Source organism: Poecilia reticulata, chromosome 22, assembly GCF_904066995.2.
Source record: "Poecilia reticulata chromosome 22, P_reticulata-male-v2, whole genome shotgun sequence".
Taxonomy (NCBI): Eukaryota; Metazoa; Chordata; class Actinopteri; order Cyprinodontiformes; family Poeciliidae; genus Poecilia; species Poecilia reticulata.
In genome coordinates, this window is record NC_088851.1 from 23,112,510 (window position 1) to 23,131,806 (window position 19,297).

Below are 19,297 nucleotides of genomic sequence, written 5' to 3' on the forward strand. Positions count from 1 at the left end.
TTCTTGAAAATAAAACCAGCAGGTTGAATCCACTTTAAAACTTACATTTAAGATAATGTTTTAAATAGCTAAATGTCTATTTAACAGTTTTTTAAAAGAATCTGGAGATTTTTTATGCTTATTGGTGATTTAGAGTCCATTAAAAATCGGTTTTATTAAGGTAATACACATCACAGAGGTCCTTTCTAACCAGGACATTTCAAACTTCACAAGAAATAAAATGCAGAACTATTGAGAAGTTTGTCTACTGCAGCATTTCTATATAATAGCTGTCATAAACGGCACAAAAACAAAGTTCAACCCACTGAATGATGTTTATTCCTGCAGCCCTGATGAAAATAACACAGTTTTCTGTTTGTAGACGCCTTTTATTCTCCAAAATCTACTTTTAGATTTTGTGTCGGTTGTGCAGCAGCACCAAAGCTGATATGTTCTTGTGCTTTCCAACAGAAAAGGATCCAGATGGACTCTGGATTAGCTCTAAAAACTGCAGAATTAATCAAATTTGCACTGTATAGAAAGGGATTTACCGACACATTTACAGATTCTTAAAGACTTTATTTATGAGTCAGCAGCTGGAAATTAAGACACTAATATTAGCAAGCCTGAGCACAATTTATACAAAAGATCCAACAAACCTCAAAATTCAACAAATTATAACATACATGAGAGAAACAGTTGTGGCTATAAATGATAAAACTAATGAATTTGTCACATAAAACAAAAAAATTCAAAAGGTAAATGGCAGTGATTCACTTCAGAGTCAACATTAACAATAAAATGACGTACAAAACGTAAAGGGTTAGTCCAGTGTACAGACGTGAGTATAAAAATAAAGATTTTCACAGCTGCATTAAGCCAACAAGAGACGCCTACTGGCCAAGACTAGGAAAAAAAACATTCAAAATATTTTTATCATAAGTAAATTAATCTCTGCTCAGTTGCAGCATTCTTTGTTTTCAGGGTTTTTGTTAATAATAATTAAAAAATTACAATGAGGCATCCGGAACTGGTATGAAAATGCGTCTTAGAAAAATAGGTGAACATGAAATAAAATCTTATTTAAAGCAAAATTAAGGTTTTACTAAGTTAGATTTCGTTTTTAGATAGAATTTGAAACAGTTTTGAATTTCTTATAATAAAAAATAGTCAACAAAAACCACAGCAGTTTACAGTTAAAATATGGTACAAAAAAGATCAGAATAAAAATAAAAATACTGACGTCACGTCAACGTATGAACACCTGCCGCCCCCTGCTGGATGAACGCAGGTATCACCCTCCACATTTCTAATGGCAGGAATTAAAACGTTCACAGCTGCAAAGTCCTAGTCAAAGTCCAGTGATTCATTTGTAAATCAGAGAACAGTGAGCCAAGAAGGAGGAGCTCATTAAACACATTTCATTAATGGCTGAATAAATTTGTTATTTTTAAATTGTTTAATTATAAAGTTGACTTGACATTCTTTCAAGGCACCAGTAAAACCGGCAGTGACACAGTCCCACTTAATAATACTACCACTACCATGCGTGACCATTTTCAGGGTGTACAAAGCTTTTAAATATCAATTTTAACTTTTTTCTTTTTTCTTAGTAATCACAGTTTCATGTCATGTCAGAAATTAAAAGCTCAGAATTAGCTGGGCATCCCTGATGGTAACAAGTGGATGTAAACTTCTGACTGGAAATGAAAAAAGAGGTTTCAACAGGAGGAAAAGCATCGAAATATAAACCCAGATGCAGATCTAAGTAGAGTTGCTTTCATAAACTTTATTATTTCTGATTATAACATCATCTGAAACATTAATGGATCAAAAAAATTGAAAAAAAAAATCATCAGGGAAAGAGTGAAAAATGTGACTGCAGTCATCAAAAGTTCACATTATGTAAGGGAAAGTAGGTGAGAGGGAAACTTGTAATTTATATAACGTAAAAAAAGAAAAGAAATTAAGCTTGTGTTTATGTTGATTAAAATTAAACATAAAAAATGAATTATTTTCTCCCCAGTAAGTACTTTTAGGTAGCAAAATGAAGAAATTGAAAAAAGAAAGCAAAGTTTCATTTTACTGGAATCTATTTCTTAAAAAATTAAACAAAAAAAAATATAAACTTTTTTAATGATACTGCTACTTTTTTGTATTTGAATATTTTTATTTCTGTTCATATTAAAATCAATCAAAGTTGGGGCTAGATTGCAGCAATCTCCTTTTTGGCCAGTAGATGCCGGTATTTCCTAAAACAAATCGTTAAAAACTCCTTTGCTTGAGGTTAAACATATATTAATACGGACACACTTCTGTCAAAGCATTCATGAAACTACAGCAGGATAAAAAGATAACTAGGTAGCAATGAAAATATCTCAGCATCAGTGTTTGGCTACCTCTGCACCAGAAGCCCAGGAGGGGGCGCTAAGCACACAACGGACTCTGTATGAAAGGCGACCTATTATGCTAACTTTATTTTTTGGATGTTTTCACACTTCTGTTTGCTTCAAAGCACTTAAAAAAAACCACAGAGCCATTTTTTAAAATAAGTAGATTTTTTTTGGTGTCTGGGAAGTGAGTTGTTTCAAAAACCTCCCGAACGTCGAGTCACAATCAACAGGCACTGAGCTGTTACCTAGCAACTGTATCGGCTGTACAATGACTGCTGGAAAAGACAAGAAGTGTTTTGTTGTTGACTTACCATCCAGAAACCACTTGCTGCATTCTTGTTGGTTGTGCGGGAGGCTCCATTTCTGCTTTTCAAAGATGTACGGTTGTGTAATTGCACATCTGTTTGCAGCCATTTTCATACCATATCATACCATATCTAAGAATCTAAGAATGATTTGGTGCAATAAATGTAATGAACAGGTTTTGTATAGGCCATAGACCAATCCTAACCTGTTCAAGGAAGCATAATAGGTCACATTTAAGGTACAGAGGCGTGTTTGTGTGAATGTCAGCATTTCATTGGGTTTTCCAGCATATCAGGAGCTGCATTCGTTTGACCTTAGCAGAGCTCGTCATCCAGCTGATGGATTTGATCAGATTCAAAGTCTCTGTTGCCACATGCTGATTTCTAGATGTGAGCGACACTCAGGTCCTCAGACAAAGAAAAGCCAGAGTCCCGGTCGCGGCTGAGCTTCTCTGTTTTGGCATGCCTCCTGACGTCCTCGTGTCCGTAGCTGGCGTGGCGTTTCAGCAGAAGTTTGGGCATACAGGTTGAGGCGGGGCTGAATCCCAGCGCCAGACCCAGGCCGGTTCCCGGTGAGACGCTCGGCGGACCGATGCTGCATGTGATGGCTTCTGAGGCTTTGGGCTTCCCCAGCGGCAGGCTCTCCGCCTCGTAGCTTTGCTCATCATAGGCAAAGTTGACGTTCCCACAGGGGAAGCTGTGGAGTTTAGCCAGGTCCACCCCGGCTTTAGAGCTGCCTCCTGTCAAGACCTTGTGGGCGGACGCGGTTGGGGCAGCTTGGACCTGGCAAGCTGGGCTGAGGTAGGTGCTGCTGGTTCCGTCGCAAACAGCTTTGTTGTTCTCCTCAGTCGAGTGGCAAGAGAGCGGCATGGACTGAGTGTGAGCCAACGTTTTCTTCGCCCGGAAGCTTTCGAGGACCCAGGAGCCATATGTTGGGTTCCAGAGGTTCTTGGTCTTGTTTTTCAGCCTCTGGCTCCCCGAGGAGGAGCTGTTTCTGGAGCAGGGCCGGTGATGAGGAGGTTCCAGATGCAGAGAGTTTGCTACGGATGACAAACCAGGAGCAGGAACGGTCTCAGCCCAAGAAGGCTCCAGCATTTCACAGCAGGACGTCACTTCCTGGTGGACCGGTTGGGTTCTCTGTAGCAGAAGACGAGGTTTGGTGGGCTGTGGTGGAGGGACTGGGGGACTGAAGCCCTTGGGGAAGAAACCGAGCTGGGAGGGTGAGTCCTTGCAAACAGGGCGGGACACCAGTAAAGGAGTGAGACTGGTGGAGTTGGGGGCAGTGGGACGCATCACCCTTCCGCCATCATCCTCTGTGTTGGGGCCATATTCAACAGGCAGAGGGGTATTTACCACATCAGGGTCCTGAGAGAAAAATTACACATGCAGATATAATAATTTCATCTAACTATCCATCCATCTATCTAGTAATGAGTCTAGCTAGCCAGATAGCTTGCTAGCTTGATAGATGAAGCAGATCTTCAAAAGCATATTTATGCATGCTCTACTGGAACCAACAGTGATAGTTGGAGAAAGGTTCCTGCCCACTTCATCTACGTCACTCTGGCTAACTGGCTAGACAGACAACTGCATCGCTAAATACCTGGGTACATAGCTAGTTAGCTATGTACCTACATAGCTATCTAGCTAGCTATGCATTGAGCTAGATAGAGTGATATATGTCAGCTACATCACTCTAGCTAGTCTGAGCGGCTTTGCCTTATGACCTCAGATCAGACAAAGGAAAAGAAACTAACAAGCGATGTGCTTAGAAGAAGAGATGTACCTGAGTGCAGTAGTTTATTCTCTCCAGGATTGTGGCGAAATTGGGCCGGTGATCCGGACAGTGCTGCCAACACTGGGTCATCAGCCGGTAGCTAAAAAACAAAAGACGCTAACTGATCAACTAAACTCAAAATGTTTAATTCTTATCATTTTATGATTTTAAACTTCTGGTTCCTGATACTGAGATCTTCAGAATGTGCAGCACTGTTAAAAAGTAAAATGTTTCTTCTGTTTTCACATTTAAATGTGTCTATCTATTTAAACCAATCTGGTCTTGTGTGAAAACATACTTGCCCCTAAATCTAGTAACTGTTTTTTCCATCATAATCTGCCACTGAGTGTTTGCTCTAGTTGGTTATGAGACTTTTACATGAACCCTTCTAGACCGGAACGTGTCGCTGGCGACACGGCCAAATTTGCAGTACCGTAATTCCGCCACACGTAGCACTATCTGAAAAATTCCAACGGTTTCTGAAAGGGGAGACATTGCACTTTCCAGCCAATATCGGGTTATTACGGTAATTTCACAGCTGCAGCTGCAGAGAGTGTAATTGATCCGGGGGGCACTCGTTTAATAGACGGTATATTGCGAAAATAACTTGCTGGATATTGAAAGTTCCAGTTGTTATGGATACATGGGTAAATATATAATCTCACAGGACATTTAAAGAACTATTAAAATAAGGAAGAAATATATAGGCAGACATTTGAAACTTAGGCGTAAAAGGGATTTTAAAGTGGAGGAATTTTGGTCGACTCTTCTTTAAAGTAATGTTTTTTTATTCAGCAATGTTGGAGGATTTTCAAGCACAGCATGTCATTCTGATTTAAGTACAAGCCTTGACCATGAAACAAATACTGTTTAATGATATTCAACTCCCAGGATTTTATTTGCTTCTGTGGCCAAAACTGGGAAATTTGTGCCACAAAATTCACAAAATTAACAAATAATACCAAAATTAGTTTTTTGTTTTTTTTTTTTTTTACTGCTTGATAATAACATATTTATAAAAAGTCATAAAAAAGCCTGTTGCATTATTAAAAGAAAAACAAACTATTTCCAAAGTTTTTGGGTTGTCAAATTTTTACCTTTCTTGACTTGCGATCAGGGGGCCGCCCAAAATCACTTTAAGGACCAGAAAATGGCCCCCAGGCCACACTTTGGACACCGCTGTATTAGAGTAAATTCTACTTTACACTATTTTTTTTATTTTATTTAGATCTAATAAAATTTGACATTTTTTATGAACTAAGTTTGAAATAAAACAAAAATGTTGTTGAATTTGAGGCTTTTTCAGAGGAAAACTGAACTAAAATTGTAACCGAGAGATTTAATAATCATGTGGAAGGATGTTAAACTCACACAGGGCCTGGACAGCCCTTTGGCGGATCCATTCTGCCTCCGCTGGTGACAAACTCCAGAACCTCCTGGTTGGTTTTACAGGGGTAAGGCATGTAGCCCAGAGACAGGATTTCCCAGAGCAGTACTCCGAATGACCTGCAGGGGGAGACACAGATCGTCAAGCGGGAGGATTGTTTTGATTTCAGGAACTTTTCCAGCTTCACTCCTTATTTAGACATTAAAGAAATCAGAAGTTGGAGTAGCTTATAAAAGTCGTCACTTCTTATGCCAGAATAAAAGGTTCAATCAGGAAACAACATAATGATAATCATTAAAGGGGTTAAACCAATGAATCTAAGTAACTTTCTAAACTTAGAAGTGCAGCCAGCACTCATGATGGCAAATTAAAATAATTTTCAAAGCTTAAAGCTGCAATGTGTAACTTTAAATAATAAAAAAACTACTTCTTTTTACACATTTGTTAAAACTTTTACTGTGTGACAGAATGGTAAACCACAACAAAAAAAAACTGCTCTGCTAACTAAAAACAACCAATCAGAGTCAGGAGGAGGGTCTTATCGCTGTCAATCATGCTTGTTTACATGCCGCTCCCCGTCCCATACCCACTTCCTCTCTGCTTTCTGCTACAGCTTCTTCCTGTTAGCAGAGCCTAGCATGAATGCTAATCTTAGTTAGTATGGCAGATAAACAGTTTTCTGGACTGGTAAGTTGTTTCTCCGTTGTTAGTACATTTAGCAGTGCATTCACAGGGTTGATTGACATCGCTAAGACCCTCCTCCTGACTCTGATTGGTTGTTTTAGCGAGGAAGTGGAAGAGCTTGATCTTTTCACAGATTATCCGTTTCATTTTGTCACGACACGGTGTCACTTAAATAATTTAAAAAAACATATTTTTTAATAAAAGTTACATACTGCAGCTTTAAGGAATTAATTTAAATAATCCTGTTAGATCAATAATACATGTTTGCAAACTTTGGATAATAAATATAAGAGAATTATCCAAAACATCATCAGTAAGACGATGCGACATGGTTTAAAATAATTCACATATTTAGTTTTCAGCTTTGGTAACCTTGTTTTAAATCAAACTGACATAAAGCTGTGCTGCTCAGTGGATTCCTGCCTACCAGGTGTCGGTCTTGCAGGTGAAGATTCCCTCCATGAAGGCCTCTGGTGGCATCCATTTGACTGGCAGCATGGCTCGGCCGCCTTTCCTGTAGTAACTCGCCCTGAGAAAAACAGATTTCTCTGTTTAGCATCAGTTTGAAGCACAAGGTCATGAACTCAACGTTTGGCCCAATTGTGGGAAAATTAGATTTAGTTTCCAATTATTCCAGCAAGGCCCCCATCAGGCTAATTCTTGCTCCCAGGAGACACATGATGGTGCTTTGCTGCATAATCAGAGTGGATCCTGCAAGTCCAAACCTGTAAATGTCTCGGGCCATGCCGAAGTCTCCGATCTTAGCTACTCTGTCTGGTCCGGCGCAGGTAAGCAGGCAATTCCTGGCAGCAATGTCTCTGAAAGAACAACAAGTGCAGTCAGAAGTTGATTTGATAATGATTCATTTGATCCGTTTCCTTCTGGAAACGAGTGTTTGTGTGCAGACTTTACTTTACTTTTTCAGATCAAGAAATTAGGATTAGTTAATTCCTCCTGAACACAGATTTCCTTCCCTCTAAACCTCAGACAGATCAGTTTCTGGGATAGATTAAGCAGACTAACACTTAGCTTCAGTTTAAAAGCCAAGTCTTTATTAAGAACTCTTATTTTGACGGGTTCTGATAACGTTTTGCTTGGTTTCGGTAAATCTCAAGACGGCCACTACTAAAGTTAGGAACAGATTTGACTGATTTGAACCAACAAAACTTATATTCAACATGTAATCTCCAAATAATTAATTACATAAAACAGATTTAAACACAATAGCCACTTAATATTTCTGGCATTTCAAGCAACATTTTGCTTTTACCCTTAAAAATCCCAGATCAAAGGCATTTTTAATAAAAAATATAATGTAGCACAGCAATTAAGTTGCAAATCAATTCTAAAGTTTTGTGGGTCATACATAAAATTTGCATAAATTACAATAAAAAGAGAAATGTTTGATGGATTTGACCCAAGTCATGCAGTTTAAAACGGGTCTAAATGGTACTGACCAAATTTATGTAAACCTTTGAATTCAAGGAAAAAACAATAAAAATCTCACTAAAAAATGAAAAATGTTCTCACTAAACTTTCTATAATTTTCCAACTGACCTCAAACAAGAAAAGTTTGGTTTAACTTCAGACAGAGAGAGAAAAAAACAACTTTCATTGGTAGATTATTTCACTAATAAAACATCTTGTTAAAAGTGAAATAATCTGCCAATGGAAGTAGTAATTTTTAATCAATATTGAGGAATTATTGACTAAAAACCGGCTCTTATTTGTTGCTGAAACGTTACTTGTAAGTTAGCTTTGTCTTATTTCAAATAAAGTAAGATATTTGCACTAAAAACTAAACCAAAACTACTTTTTTTGTAAAATTGCTTATAAAAAGAGCGATTCAGATGAATCAATAAAAATTAATCAAATATTTAGGAGTGAATAGAAACTTCTGACAAGACTCATTACTCCTCTGCAACCTTCCTCATCCGTCTGTTTTATCAAATTATGACAGAACATAATCATTTTATTGGTTTGAGTTTTCCTGAGTCTGGACCTGTGGATGAACTGGTTCTCCTCCAGGTACCGGCAGCCGCAGGCGATGTCTCTGGCCATCTGCAGCAGATCCCGCATGGTGAGAGAAAAGGTCTGGCCCTGGAAACGGCACAGCTCCGATCAGCAGGGGGCCAAACGTAAAGATACAAACCATGCAGAGCTGCTGTACCGCTCGCGGCCTGTTCTGCCTCAGGAAGCTTTTCATGTCTCCGCCGGTCATCAGCTCCAGCAGAATGAAGCGAGGCAGGATGTTTAGACTGACGCCGACGCAGCGCACGATGTTCAGGTGGCTGAACTTACTGAGAGAAGAAAAAGGCCGTTTGGTTGAGGAGAGGAAAGTGCGACAAGAGGCTTTATTAAGGACGATATGAATGATTTTGCTGTAAAATATACATTTCTGATGTTAAAAAAATGAGACTAAGATGAAAAGTGTGTTTAACGTGTAACCGTTACAACCTTTTCTAAATCTGTAAAGGGGAAAATATTAAAATCTAACGTGTGGATGAGCACAAGGCTGCACAGTGGCGCAGTTGGTAGAGCTGTTGCCTTGCAGCAAGAAGGTTCTGGGTTCGATTCCCGGCCTGGGGTCTTTCTGCATGGAGTTTGCATGTTCTCCCTGTGCATGCGTGGGTTTTCTTCGGGTACTCCAGTTTCCTCCCACAGTCCAAAAACATGACTGTCAGGTTAATTGGTCTCTCTAAATTGTCCCTAGGTGTGAGAGTGTGTGTGCATGGTTGTGTGTCCTGTGTGTCTCTGTGTTGCCCTGCAACAGACTGGCGACCTGTCCAGGGTGACCCTGCCCCTCGCCCGGAACGTTAGCTGGAGATGGGCACCAGCAACCCTCCTGACCCCACTGAGTGACAAGAAAATGGATGGATGGATGAGCACACTGAGCTAACTTGTGGTGAGGTCAGAATAAACCACCACGTTCAAGCGACCAAAGGTGTTCAAAAGTACGGAAGAGCATTAGTGCCACTAAAATATAATAACAATAATAAAAAAGAATTCTGATTTCTGACCTCAGGAGATTTAAGTCAAAATTCCAAAATTAAAATAAGAATTCTGAGAAAATTTTCCCAGAATTTTTTTCCACTAGTTGCCCTAATCTTTCTCTATAGGATTTTTATTTTTTTTGTCACGTGGGTCCAAATCAACAAGCCAAAATCTTTAGTTTTTTCAAAACATATATTACAAAAATATATTGTGAAATAATATTTTAATTTTGATTTTGATTGAACTTAAAAAAGGTCTGGGCTGATAGTTCTTATTTGCTTGATTGAAATAAAAAAAAACTAAAAAAACCAGATCATTGGTTGTTTTGTTGATTCTTATAAACAAAAACAAAATGTCGGTCACTTTTTATTTGAAAAATGAGGGGTTTTGCCAAAAAACTACAGACATTTTGAAATTAATCTCAGAAATTTTCTATAAATAACGTGGAAATGTGGAAAGGGTCAAAAGTTTAAAAAATCTGAGTTTCTTTCTCATGAATTTTTGACTTTTGGAGCTCAGAAATGTTTTTTTCTTGAAAATTTTTTAGATTAATCTCAAACTTTCTAAGATTTTTGACGGACATTTCTTCCTGCTTCCTATCTACAACGGCCCTTACATGCTGTCATAGAAAACACTTCCTGTGTTTAGTCGAAGTCTGTTAAAGTAATTAAAAGAAGACTTTTGTTAATTTGAGTAAAAGTCATTGGATAGATGTGGTTATACCTACTATAAAATAGATTTTTTTCTCAACATGAACAAACATTACAGTATAATGTCAAACTTTTGTTTCTCTTATTCCAGAGAACGCAAAAACATTTTCACTGCAATTTGTAAGGCATCGTCCTAATTAAAATAAAATCCGTAACTCTGGAAAAGTAAATAATGTCAACGAGTCGGAAAAGAACAGATTCCCTTAATAAAACAGAAAGATGCCTCCATATTATTTCAATTATTTGAATTTAATAAAATGTTGCTAGCTATTGGTCAGATCAAATCAGTGATCTATCATTGATCATATTTCACAAGGCCGACTACACTTTGCATTAGAATCATAGTTAGCTGATGATTTCTGGTCATAATATTAATAAGACAGAATCAGTGCACTGTAAAAAGGAGCATTAAAATGTAGCGGCGCAGCGTGAAGTGAGCTTTCCCCTCAGTGGGTAAACGTTCTGCCGGGCTCACCTCATAATCAGAGCCTCCATCAGGAAGTCCATTTCGTCCTGCTCGGAGCAGATCTCTGGAAGCGTCTGCAGAATCAGAGCAGCATTATCGCTATTGTCAAAGGAGTCCGGATAACAGAACCTAATCAGCAGAAAGGCTGGCAACATCCTGCAGAGACACACTTGGACCTGAGTGGATATCTTGACAAATATTCACTCAGTTGGTGCACAACTGGGATTTTTTTTTTTTTTACACAATTCTTCCTAAAACCTTGGTTTTTTTTTGGAGCAGGTCCATGTGGTTTTATGAAAGGTTTATCCTTCGGTTGGAGCTGACCTTTATTGCCACCTGCATGGGGCTGCCATCGGCGCTCATGCCAAGAATTTGTCCCTCGTAGACTTCGCCGAAGGCGCCGTGGCCGAGGGCCCTGAGAAAACAAAACAAAAAGAAACTGATTCTAAAAATAGACACAGGTGGTGTTGGAGCACCTGCCTGTTTTCCTCTGGAGGAAAAAGAAAGTGCTCTTTTGAATTTATTTTTTTACAATGTATCGTTTGTGTGCCCCACACTTTTGTATTGTTTTTAAATTTAAATCTGTATTATTTTTAAATTTGGCGTTTTTCCCTTTGGTTCTCATGTCCCTGAACACCTTAGTATTTATTATGTGGTACATTTTTTATCTCTAGGTTTAAGTTAATTGTTCTCATCTGGTTTATTTGAAAAGTCTGTGTTTAAAGGTAACCTGAACAGGTTATGACGGGTCTATACAAAACATGTTCAGTACATGTTTTTGCACAAAATGAGATTTTAATCTGCTCAATTTAAATTGGATTAAAGTATCTTGTCACTTTAAATCCAAATAAGCTGCAGCTACGTCACTCACATTGTACAGTGAAGAAGGAAATTATCACAAATATGAGTTTTTCCTTCCATTCTTCTGTGTTACAGTTACAGTTATTCAGGGTTTCACCCAGAAAACTTGCTAAGCCCGGTGGTACCGAGGCGGTGGATCAGTGGTGATCCACCGTGTTTTTGTATTAAAAAATGTTATGTTGACAGGAAATGTAAAAATATTACTGGGTAATTAGATGTTATGGGAAAATATCGCTAGCGAAATGCAACTTAAATTCCAAACTATAGAACAAATAAAAAAATATACAGTTGAAGTGAATGTTATTTGCTCTTCTGTTTAATCCAGATTAAGTCAGCACCTCCATCAGGGCCCCATAAATGATCATATTTTAACACAAACCACAGATGCATGAACGTAGCATTTGTTTGTTGAGATTATCAATGCTGCTAAATTTGATTTTAAATGGTTTCAGCAAAGAATTTAAATTGTTTAACATTTAAATTCAGAGGCTTCAGCTGTGATTGGTCCGCTCTGCCGGCTTTAAGTGCATAAAGTATCTTCTATAAACCTATATTTCCATCCATCCATCCATCCATCCATCCATCCATCCATCCATCCATCCATCCATCCATCCATCCATCCATCCATCCATCCATCCATCCATCCATCCATCCATCCATCCATCCATCCATCCATCCATCCATCCATCCATCCATCCATCCATCCATCCATCCATTTTCTTCCGCTTATCCGGGGTCGGGTCACAGGGGCAGCAGCTTCAGAAGGGAGGCCCAGACTTCCCTCTCCTCAGCCACTTCTTCCAGCTCCTGCGGGGGAATCCCAAGGCGTTCCCAGGCCAGCCGAGAGACATAGTCCCTCCAGCGTGTCCTGGGTCTTCCCCGAGGCCTCCTCCCGGTGGGACGTGCCCGGAACACCTCACCAGGGAGGCGTCCAGGAGGCATCCTGACCAGATGCCCGAGCCTCAACTGGCTCCTCTCGACGTGGAGGAGCAGCGGCTCTACTCTGAGTCCCTCCCAGATGACCGAGCTTCTCACCCTATCTCTAAGGGAGAACCCAGCCACCCTGCGGAGGAAACCCATTTAGGAATATATTTTAGGAATAAATATGCTCCACCAGTGAAATGCTCAGAGCAGCAGAGAAGCTTGCAATCCGGCTTCATTAAGAATAAAAAAAAAATTAAGATATATTTTTTTCATTATTAATTTCTTAAAAACAAAAACAAGCAAAGCTCAGTCTGGCGGGCCGCCAGACTCATAATACACTGGTATTATAAGCCCTGATAAAGTGTCTTAATTCGTACATCACTGCCCCCTTAATAATAATAAATAATATCTTTTTAAATAAGCTTTCTAAGAGTATATATTATTATTACCAAGCAGCCAGTGAAGTAACAGACACATTTCCCACTTGAGCAGCTGTCGCCCTAAACGTCTGTGTGTGGATCAGAACCTGAGCAGGGTGATGTTCTTGCGTGGAACCTCCTTCAGGTCGCTGAGCGACGCGGCCTTGCCTGCGAAGCAGTAGTTGGGGTTGTAGTCGGTCATGATGGTGGAGGAGCGGATCTTGCTCAGCTTGTACTCTGGGCTCTGCAGACGCCGCCGTACTGCGTGCAGGTCGTTCTTCCTGCGGTACCACACTGCAGACAGAAGCAGAACCAGAGGATAAACGGTGTTACTTTTACTTCGGAGCTTTTAGAAAAGTCCAAACCTGGACTTTCTCTGGGAGCCCAGAGCTGCAGAGGCAGCCTCTGATCTGCCCGGGTAGGAGCGTTAATCCAAGGAGAGACCAAGCCACGTCGTAGAGCCAATTTAACATCAAATACACTGTAAAAACACAAAATGCTGCCAGGTTTTTTGTTTAGATTTTAGTGCAAATGTCTTATTGCACTTGAAATAAAAGCAAAACTAACTTACAATTAACTTTTCAGCAAGACATAGGAGCTTTTTAAGTTAGATTAGTTCAGGAATGTCAAAAAAACTAATTTCCGTTTTGGGCCAAATCAAGATCATAAATGCTCTTAAAGGGCCGGTGGTGCCAGAATGCATTGATAAAACCTGTCCACAAACTGATAAAATATCAACGGATTCTTAAAATTAATATTATTATTGAACGTCTTTTCAGTCCCTCCAGGATTTCGTGATTCTTTTTGTGATTTTTTGTAATAAAAATCAAAGTGTTGCGTTTATTTATGATGGTAAATGTGACTTTTTATTATCTGCTGTGTAGAACATGGACTATAATCTGAGTATGAGGCTGAGGCAGCTGTTTAGTACAAGGAAAAACGTTTTTGACAATTTTTGAGAAAAATCTGCAATAAACTTCCAATTATGTATTAGCACTAAAAAGTGCAGGGATTTGGTGATTTTGTGTGAATTTCTATGATAATTCACAAGAAACTGGAAGGACTGATTGATATAACTTGGCAGTAAACAGATAAAAACAAAAATTTAAGTACACTTTGTGTTTAGAGGGCCACATATAAAGCAACAGCGTGCCGGATTTGGCCCACGGGCCTTGAGTTTGACACGTGGTTTAGATATTTCCACTAGAATAAACCAAATATTTTGGTAATATTTTGTGTTTTTGCAGCGTAGGGAGCACTAGAGCTGCTGATGTGGGATGGTTTCTCCTCGGTTAGCGCTCCCAGTCGCCCTTGTCCCTGTGAGGTTGGACTCACCCGCTGTGGAGGGGCAGCCCACGTCCCCGATGCAGGTGGGTAGTCTGCCAGGGAGGGGGAGTGGCGTGCGGGGAAGGAGGAGCCGTCGAGCCATCGCCCGGTGCAGATGCTGGGGACTCGGGAGGAGGGTGGAGGTAAGGACGGGCAGGAGGTGAAATGAGGAGGAAAAGGCAGGACGGGAGGAAGAGGAGGATGAAGAGGAGGAGGAGGAGGAAGAGCACCCAGGGCACAGACTACCTCCCTGCATGGGGGAGAGCTCAGGTGGAGAGACACCATTAAGCTGAAGGGAACGTGAGGATTTCATGCTGCTTTTAACAGCCACTGATTCACAAAACGGCTCAAAACTTTAAAGAAATATCTGCCATTTATTCTCTGCTTTATTTACTTACAGGCGCACAGATTTACCCACAATGCAGCTGGTTAAAAACATCACTCAGACACTCAGTTTTCACTCAAGCACCTCTTTCTTCCACCCATTTTTTATTTTAATCTCCAATTGTTCCAGTTTTAGCTGAACAAAATGAAGTTTCTTTTTATTCATAACATGATTTTTCTTAACAGATTAATTTAAAAAAAGACCTTGCTCTGGTAATTCTCAGTTTGATGCGTTACAAACACAAACTTCCATGTATTTTACAGAGAATTTAGTTGTGCATGATGGTTTTTTTCTTTTTTTTGCTTATTAAAAACAGAAAAGTGTGATGTGCTTTGCCCCTCGAGCCAATTTTAATCCTTAATAGCTGCAAGTTGCTATGTTAAACTCCACTAAAGATATATATAATCTGGATTAAATCTCACTGTTTTGCTTAGAGACGTCTCTTATTTAATCTGTTGTCTTTTTTTGATTTAAATGTGACTTTTCTTGTAAGACTTTAAAGGAACAATGCAGAAATACAAAATGTTGGGCTACACGCAACTTTAACAAGATGTGGGAACTTCTTTAAGTCAATAATTTCTATTAAAAATTACAAGTTATATGTGAGAATAATCTGCTGGTGGAGCAAAACATTGTAAATTAAATGTTTCACTGACAGATTATTTCACTTACAAGTACTTTTTAAATCAATTTTAAGGAATTGCTGACGTAAACTAAGCTCAAATATCTTGCTGAAAAGTTACTTGTACATAAGTTTTCCTTTATTTCAAGTGCACTGAAGTATTCTAGAAACTAGATCAGAAATACTTTGTGTTTTTGCAGTGTAGGCCGTCAGTTTAAGTAAAACAGACGGAAAGACGTTTCCCCAGCAGAGCTGCTTAAAATTCACCCAGGTTGTTAGTAGAGAACCTGCTTTTCATGCAACCTGAAAATCACTCCTCTGAGAATCAGACGAGTCAAAATTCAGGCTCTGCTGCTCAGTTTCATGTTGCAGCTGTCAGAAAGTTGGTCTTATTCTCCCAATAATCCCTCACTGTCCTATTTTACTGCACATGCAGTTCTGTGCACAGCTGAATCTGCACTTAATAAAGGTTTCTACTGCGTAGCAGCTTGTGAAATCAGTTCAGAGTCTTCAGGTCCGTGTCATGATGAATATTTACAGTGCTATGCAAATGTATTCATGTCTTTTGAGCTTTGGCACATTTAGCTACAATCCAGCTGTAAAAATAATTATATTTCGAATGGATTTTGTGTGATAGACCAACAGAAAGTAATGTGTAATTATAAGGTGAAAGAAAAACAGTCTTTTCTAAATAAAAACCTGGGAAGCATGTCATGCATTTCAGTATTTAAGAACCACCTTTTGCTTCAGTTTTGACAGGTTTTGCTTTTCCATCCACATGATTTTCTCATTTTTCTTTGGAAATGCTCAGATTGGATGAAGAATGTCTATAAACATTTTATTTCTGGGGTTTGACTAGGACATATCATAGGCATGTTTCAGGTTGTTGTCCTGTTGGAACAGGAATCTGCAACTTCCACACTCTAAATAATCATTTTTACTCCCAGGTCGGCCAAATAAAACTCGTTTAGAGCCGCAAAAGTCAAAACTTAAAAAAAAGACAACTTACAGTTCTTAAAATCTATCTACTATCCGAAATGTGTTGTTATTTTTAAAGATCTATCACTTTTTCTAATTTTTAGGATTTAAAATAAAGAAAAACTGAAAATTTAGCTAAAATAGGATGGATCTTATAAAGTACAAGAAGAACGGATGTAAAAGGAAATTCAATGTAACTTGTGACTTAGTTAAGTCTTGGCAGAATTATTTAGTAATATTTTGTTTTTGCAGTGTATGATGCTGGATATGGATGCATCTCATATGTTTTGGACTTCATGCACTTTCATTTGTTGGCTTAATCACATAAAATCCCCCCAAAATCAAATTTCTGGTTGTAGTATGAAAAAGTTCACAATACAGGAAAATATTTGGAGATTTCTGTTATGACAAACACAATTTTATGCAATTTTGGAATATATTCTATTGCCCAACTGGATTGATATAACCTCCAACATAAAAATATATATTTTAAATATTCTGGCACTCGCTCTCCTAAATCCTACATCACAATGTGCAATTAGTGCTGCTCTGTATGACATTTGCAGGTTTCAGTTTCGTTTTCCTTGTCCCAAAACAAGTGAGGTCAGCCATGACCCTTTGGTTTTAATCTTTACGTCCTGATAATCATGATTATTTTCCCCACTGAATCATGGGGGATGACATTTACTGCTGTTTATTTTCAGGTTGTACGTAACCAGGAAACGGTTTGCAGTTAAATGTCAAAGCTTCCTGCTTTAAAGACATTTATAGCATGTTATGCTTTCATCAGAACAATCGCTAAACTACAGGCACTAAATAAGACTTTGGTTTCTAATCATCAGCCTTTAATCTGCTGTTTACTCCTCCGATCTCTTTGGATTGTATTTACATTGAGTCGACATAAAAGAGAGCATCAGCAGACTGACATGCTGCAATAAAAAGGTTCAGACGGTTGGCAACCTTTAACTCAGAGCAAATGCTTTCCGCTCCTTTAATCTTCTGGCCGCTGAAAGGGTTATTTTCAAAGTTTCTCAGCCCTTCCAGTGGTTAGTATAGAGTCTGAAAGCTCAGGCGCTCACAGCCGGTGGAAGGAGGAGGGAACCGACTCAGCGCAGAGCTGCAGGAGTCTCTTACTGAGGATGACGCCGGCGCAGACCAAAGCGACGCCGCTGACGACAATGGAGGCGACGACGGCCAGGATCAGCGACGTGGGCAGCTGGCCTGGAGGGACGGGGCTCGGCGGGGCTGGAGAAACTGGAATAGAAAGGTTTGGTTGGTCAGTTTGTGGGTTTATTTTGAGCCAAACTCAATAAAAAGTAACGAGTAAAATATATATGCACACAGTTACTTGCTTAAAAGTTACTCGTCTGTTAGTTTTGTCTTATTTTAAGTGTACTAAGATGGTTGCAGTAGAAACCAGATCATTTTCTTTAGCGTGTGCTTGTGGTGTAAAAACTCACCTGCCGCAGTAACGCACGTTACGTTGTCGCTGGCCAGGAATTCATCGACGTCGCAGAGACAGAGGACGAGGTGAGTGTCTTCTTCCCGTTTGCAGCTCTGCGTCCGACAATGGCTGCAGTTCAGCTCCACCTTGATCTCACACTCACCGTGACCCTCCATGGCTGGAAGGAGCAGAAACGGCACAGATTAAACATCTGAGCAAAAACGGCACAGATTAAACACCTGGGCAAAAACGGCACAGATTAAACACCTGAGCAAAAACGGCACAGATTAAACACCTGAGCAAAAACGGCACAGATTAAACACCTGAGCAAAAACGGCACAGATTAAACACCTGAGAAAAAACGGCATAGATTAAACACCTGAGAAAAAACGGCATAGGTTAAATACCTGAGAAAAACGGCACAGATTAAACACCTGAGCAAAAACGGCACAGATTAAACACCTGAGCAAAAACGGCACAGATTAAACACCTGAGAAAAAACGGCATAGGTTAAATACCTGAGAAAAACGGCACAGATTAAACACCTGAGCAAAAACGGCACAGATTAAACACCTGAGCAAAAACGGCACAGATTAAACACCTGAGAAAAAACGGCATAGATTAAACACCTGAGAAAAAACGGCATAGATTATACACCTGAGAAAAAACGGCATAGGTTAAATACCTGAGAAAAACGGCACAGATTAAATACCTGCTCGTATTTGGAGCGATGAATTAACAACCTGAAACAGTCCGGAGCCATGACGGAGGCTGGGATAAGAAAACTAAAATGAAAATATGATAATAAAGTCAGGATATTACCAGGATAAAGTTGTAACATTTTGAGAACGCTGGCATATCGTATAATTGTGGTAAAATGAGGAATGTTGAGCATCTTGTGAAGTTATACTTTGATATTTGTTTTACAAATAAGTAAATATGCAATCTGTAAACACAACAGATTAAGTATTTACTGATGTGTTCACTACAACTTTATTCTGGTAATATTACATCATTATTCTTAAAATATTATAACTTTATTCTCTTATTATTTTGACTTTATTCTCGTATAACTTCTACAACTTTATTCTTGTAATATTATGACTTTATTCTTGAAATATTGCCTTTGTTCTCATGTTATTCCGACTTCATTTTCATAATTTTACAACATTATTTTATTTATTTTATCTATTTTCCTTAGCCTGGCCGTCGTAAAAACCAGACCTGAACCAAAACAAAAGCAGTTTGAAGAAACTTTGCTGCGTTTTAACAAACTGTGACGTTATTATGAGCTAAACTCGGTGCAAAGTGAGTGGAAACCAGGGATAAAGATGGATGTTAGTTTGTTTAATCTTAACTGCCCTTGGACAGAAAAACTGCAGCCGAAGTCTGATTTAAAGGCGGACGGAGAGAAACCGTGTTCCTGTTTCTCCAGAATACGTTTGGTGGTTTCAGCTGCATGTTGTTCTCATTGTTCCTCTTCTGGTTTTCCATTTTTATCTCAGATGTTGCTCGTTTCTCCGGTTGTTTCCTTAACATGATGACAGACGCTCTGAGGTCCAGTGGTTTGGAGTTCCTGCATGAGGTTTTTCCTCTCCACAGTTGGCTCAGAAAATGAAAACAGTCCAAAAAAAAACAAAAAC

General features: G+C 39.2%; 1 protein-coding gene across 2 annotated transcripts in view; it reads right to left on the reverse strand.

Moving 5' to 3' along the window:
• Window positions 1–537: 537 nt before the first annotated feature.
• Window positions 538–19,297, reverse strand: part of ltk (leukocyte receptor tyrosine kinase) — a 76,848-nt gene continuing 58,088 nt past the window's right edge. For both annotated transcript variants that reach the window (XM_017302620.2, XM_017302621.2), the window contains 12 exons: window positions 17,671–17,832; window positions 17,345–17,464; window positions 13,007–13,193; window positions 11,020–11,110; window positions 10,705–10,769; window positions 8,696–8,825; window positions 8,528–8,625; window positions 7,251–7,343; window positions 6,953–7,054; window positions 5,826–5,960; window positions 4,464–4,554; window positions 538–4,042 (listed from right to left, as the gene is read on the reverse strand). In XM_017302620.2, the coding sequence (XP_017158109.1) occupies window positions 3,062–4,042; window positions 4,464–4,554; window positions 5,826–5,960; window positions 6,953–7,054; window positions 7,251–7,343; window positions 8,528–8,625; window positions 8,696–8,825; window positions 10,705–10,769; window positions 11,020–11,110; window positions 13,007–13,193; window positions 17,345–17,464; window positions 17,671–17,832 (2,255 nt within the window). In that variant the 3' untranslated portion in view covers window positions 538–3,061. The remainder of the gene's footprint in view (window positions 4,043–4,463; window positions 4,555–5,825; window positions 5,961–6,952; window positions 7,055–7,250; window positions 7,344–8,527; window positions 8,626–8,695; window positions 8,826–10,704; window positions 10,770–11,019; window positions 11,111–13,006; window positions 13,194–17,344; window positions 17,465–17,670; window positions 17,833–19,297) is intronic.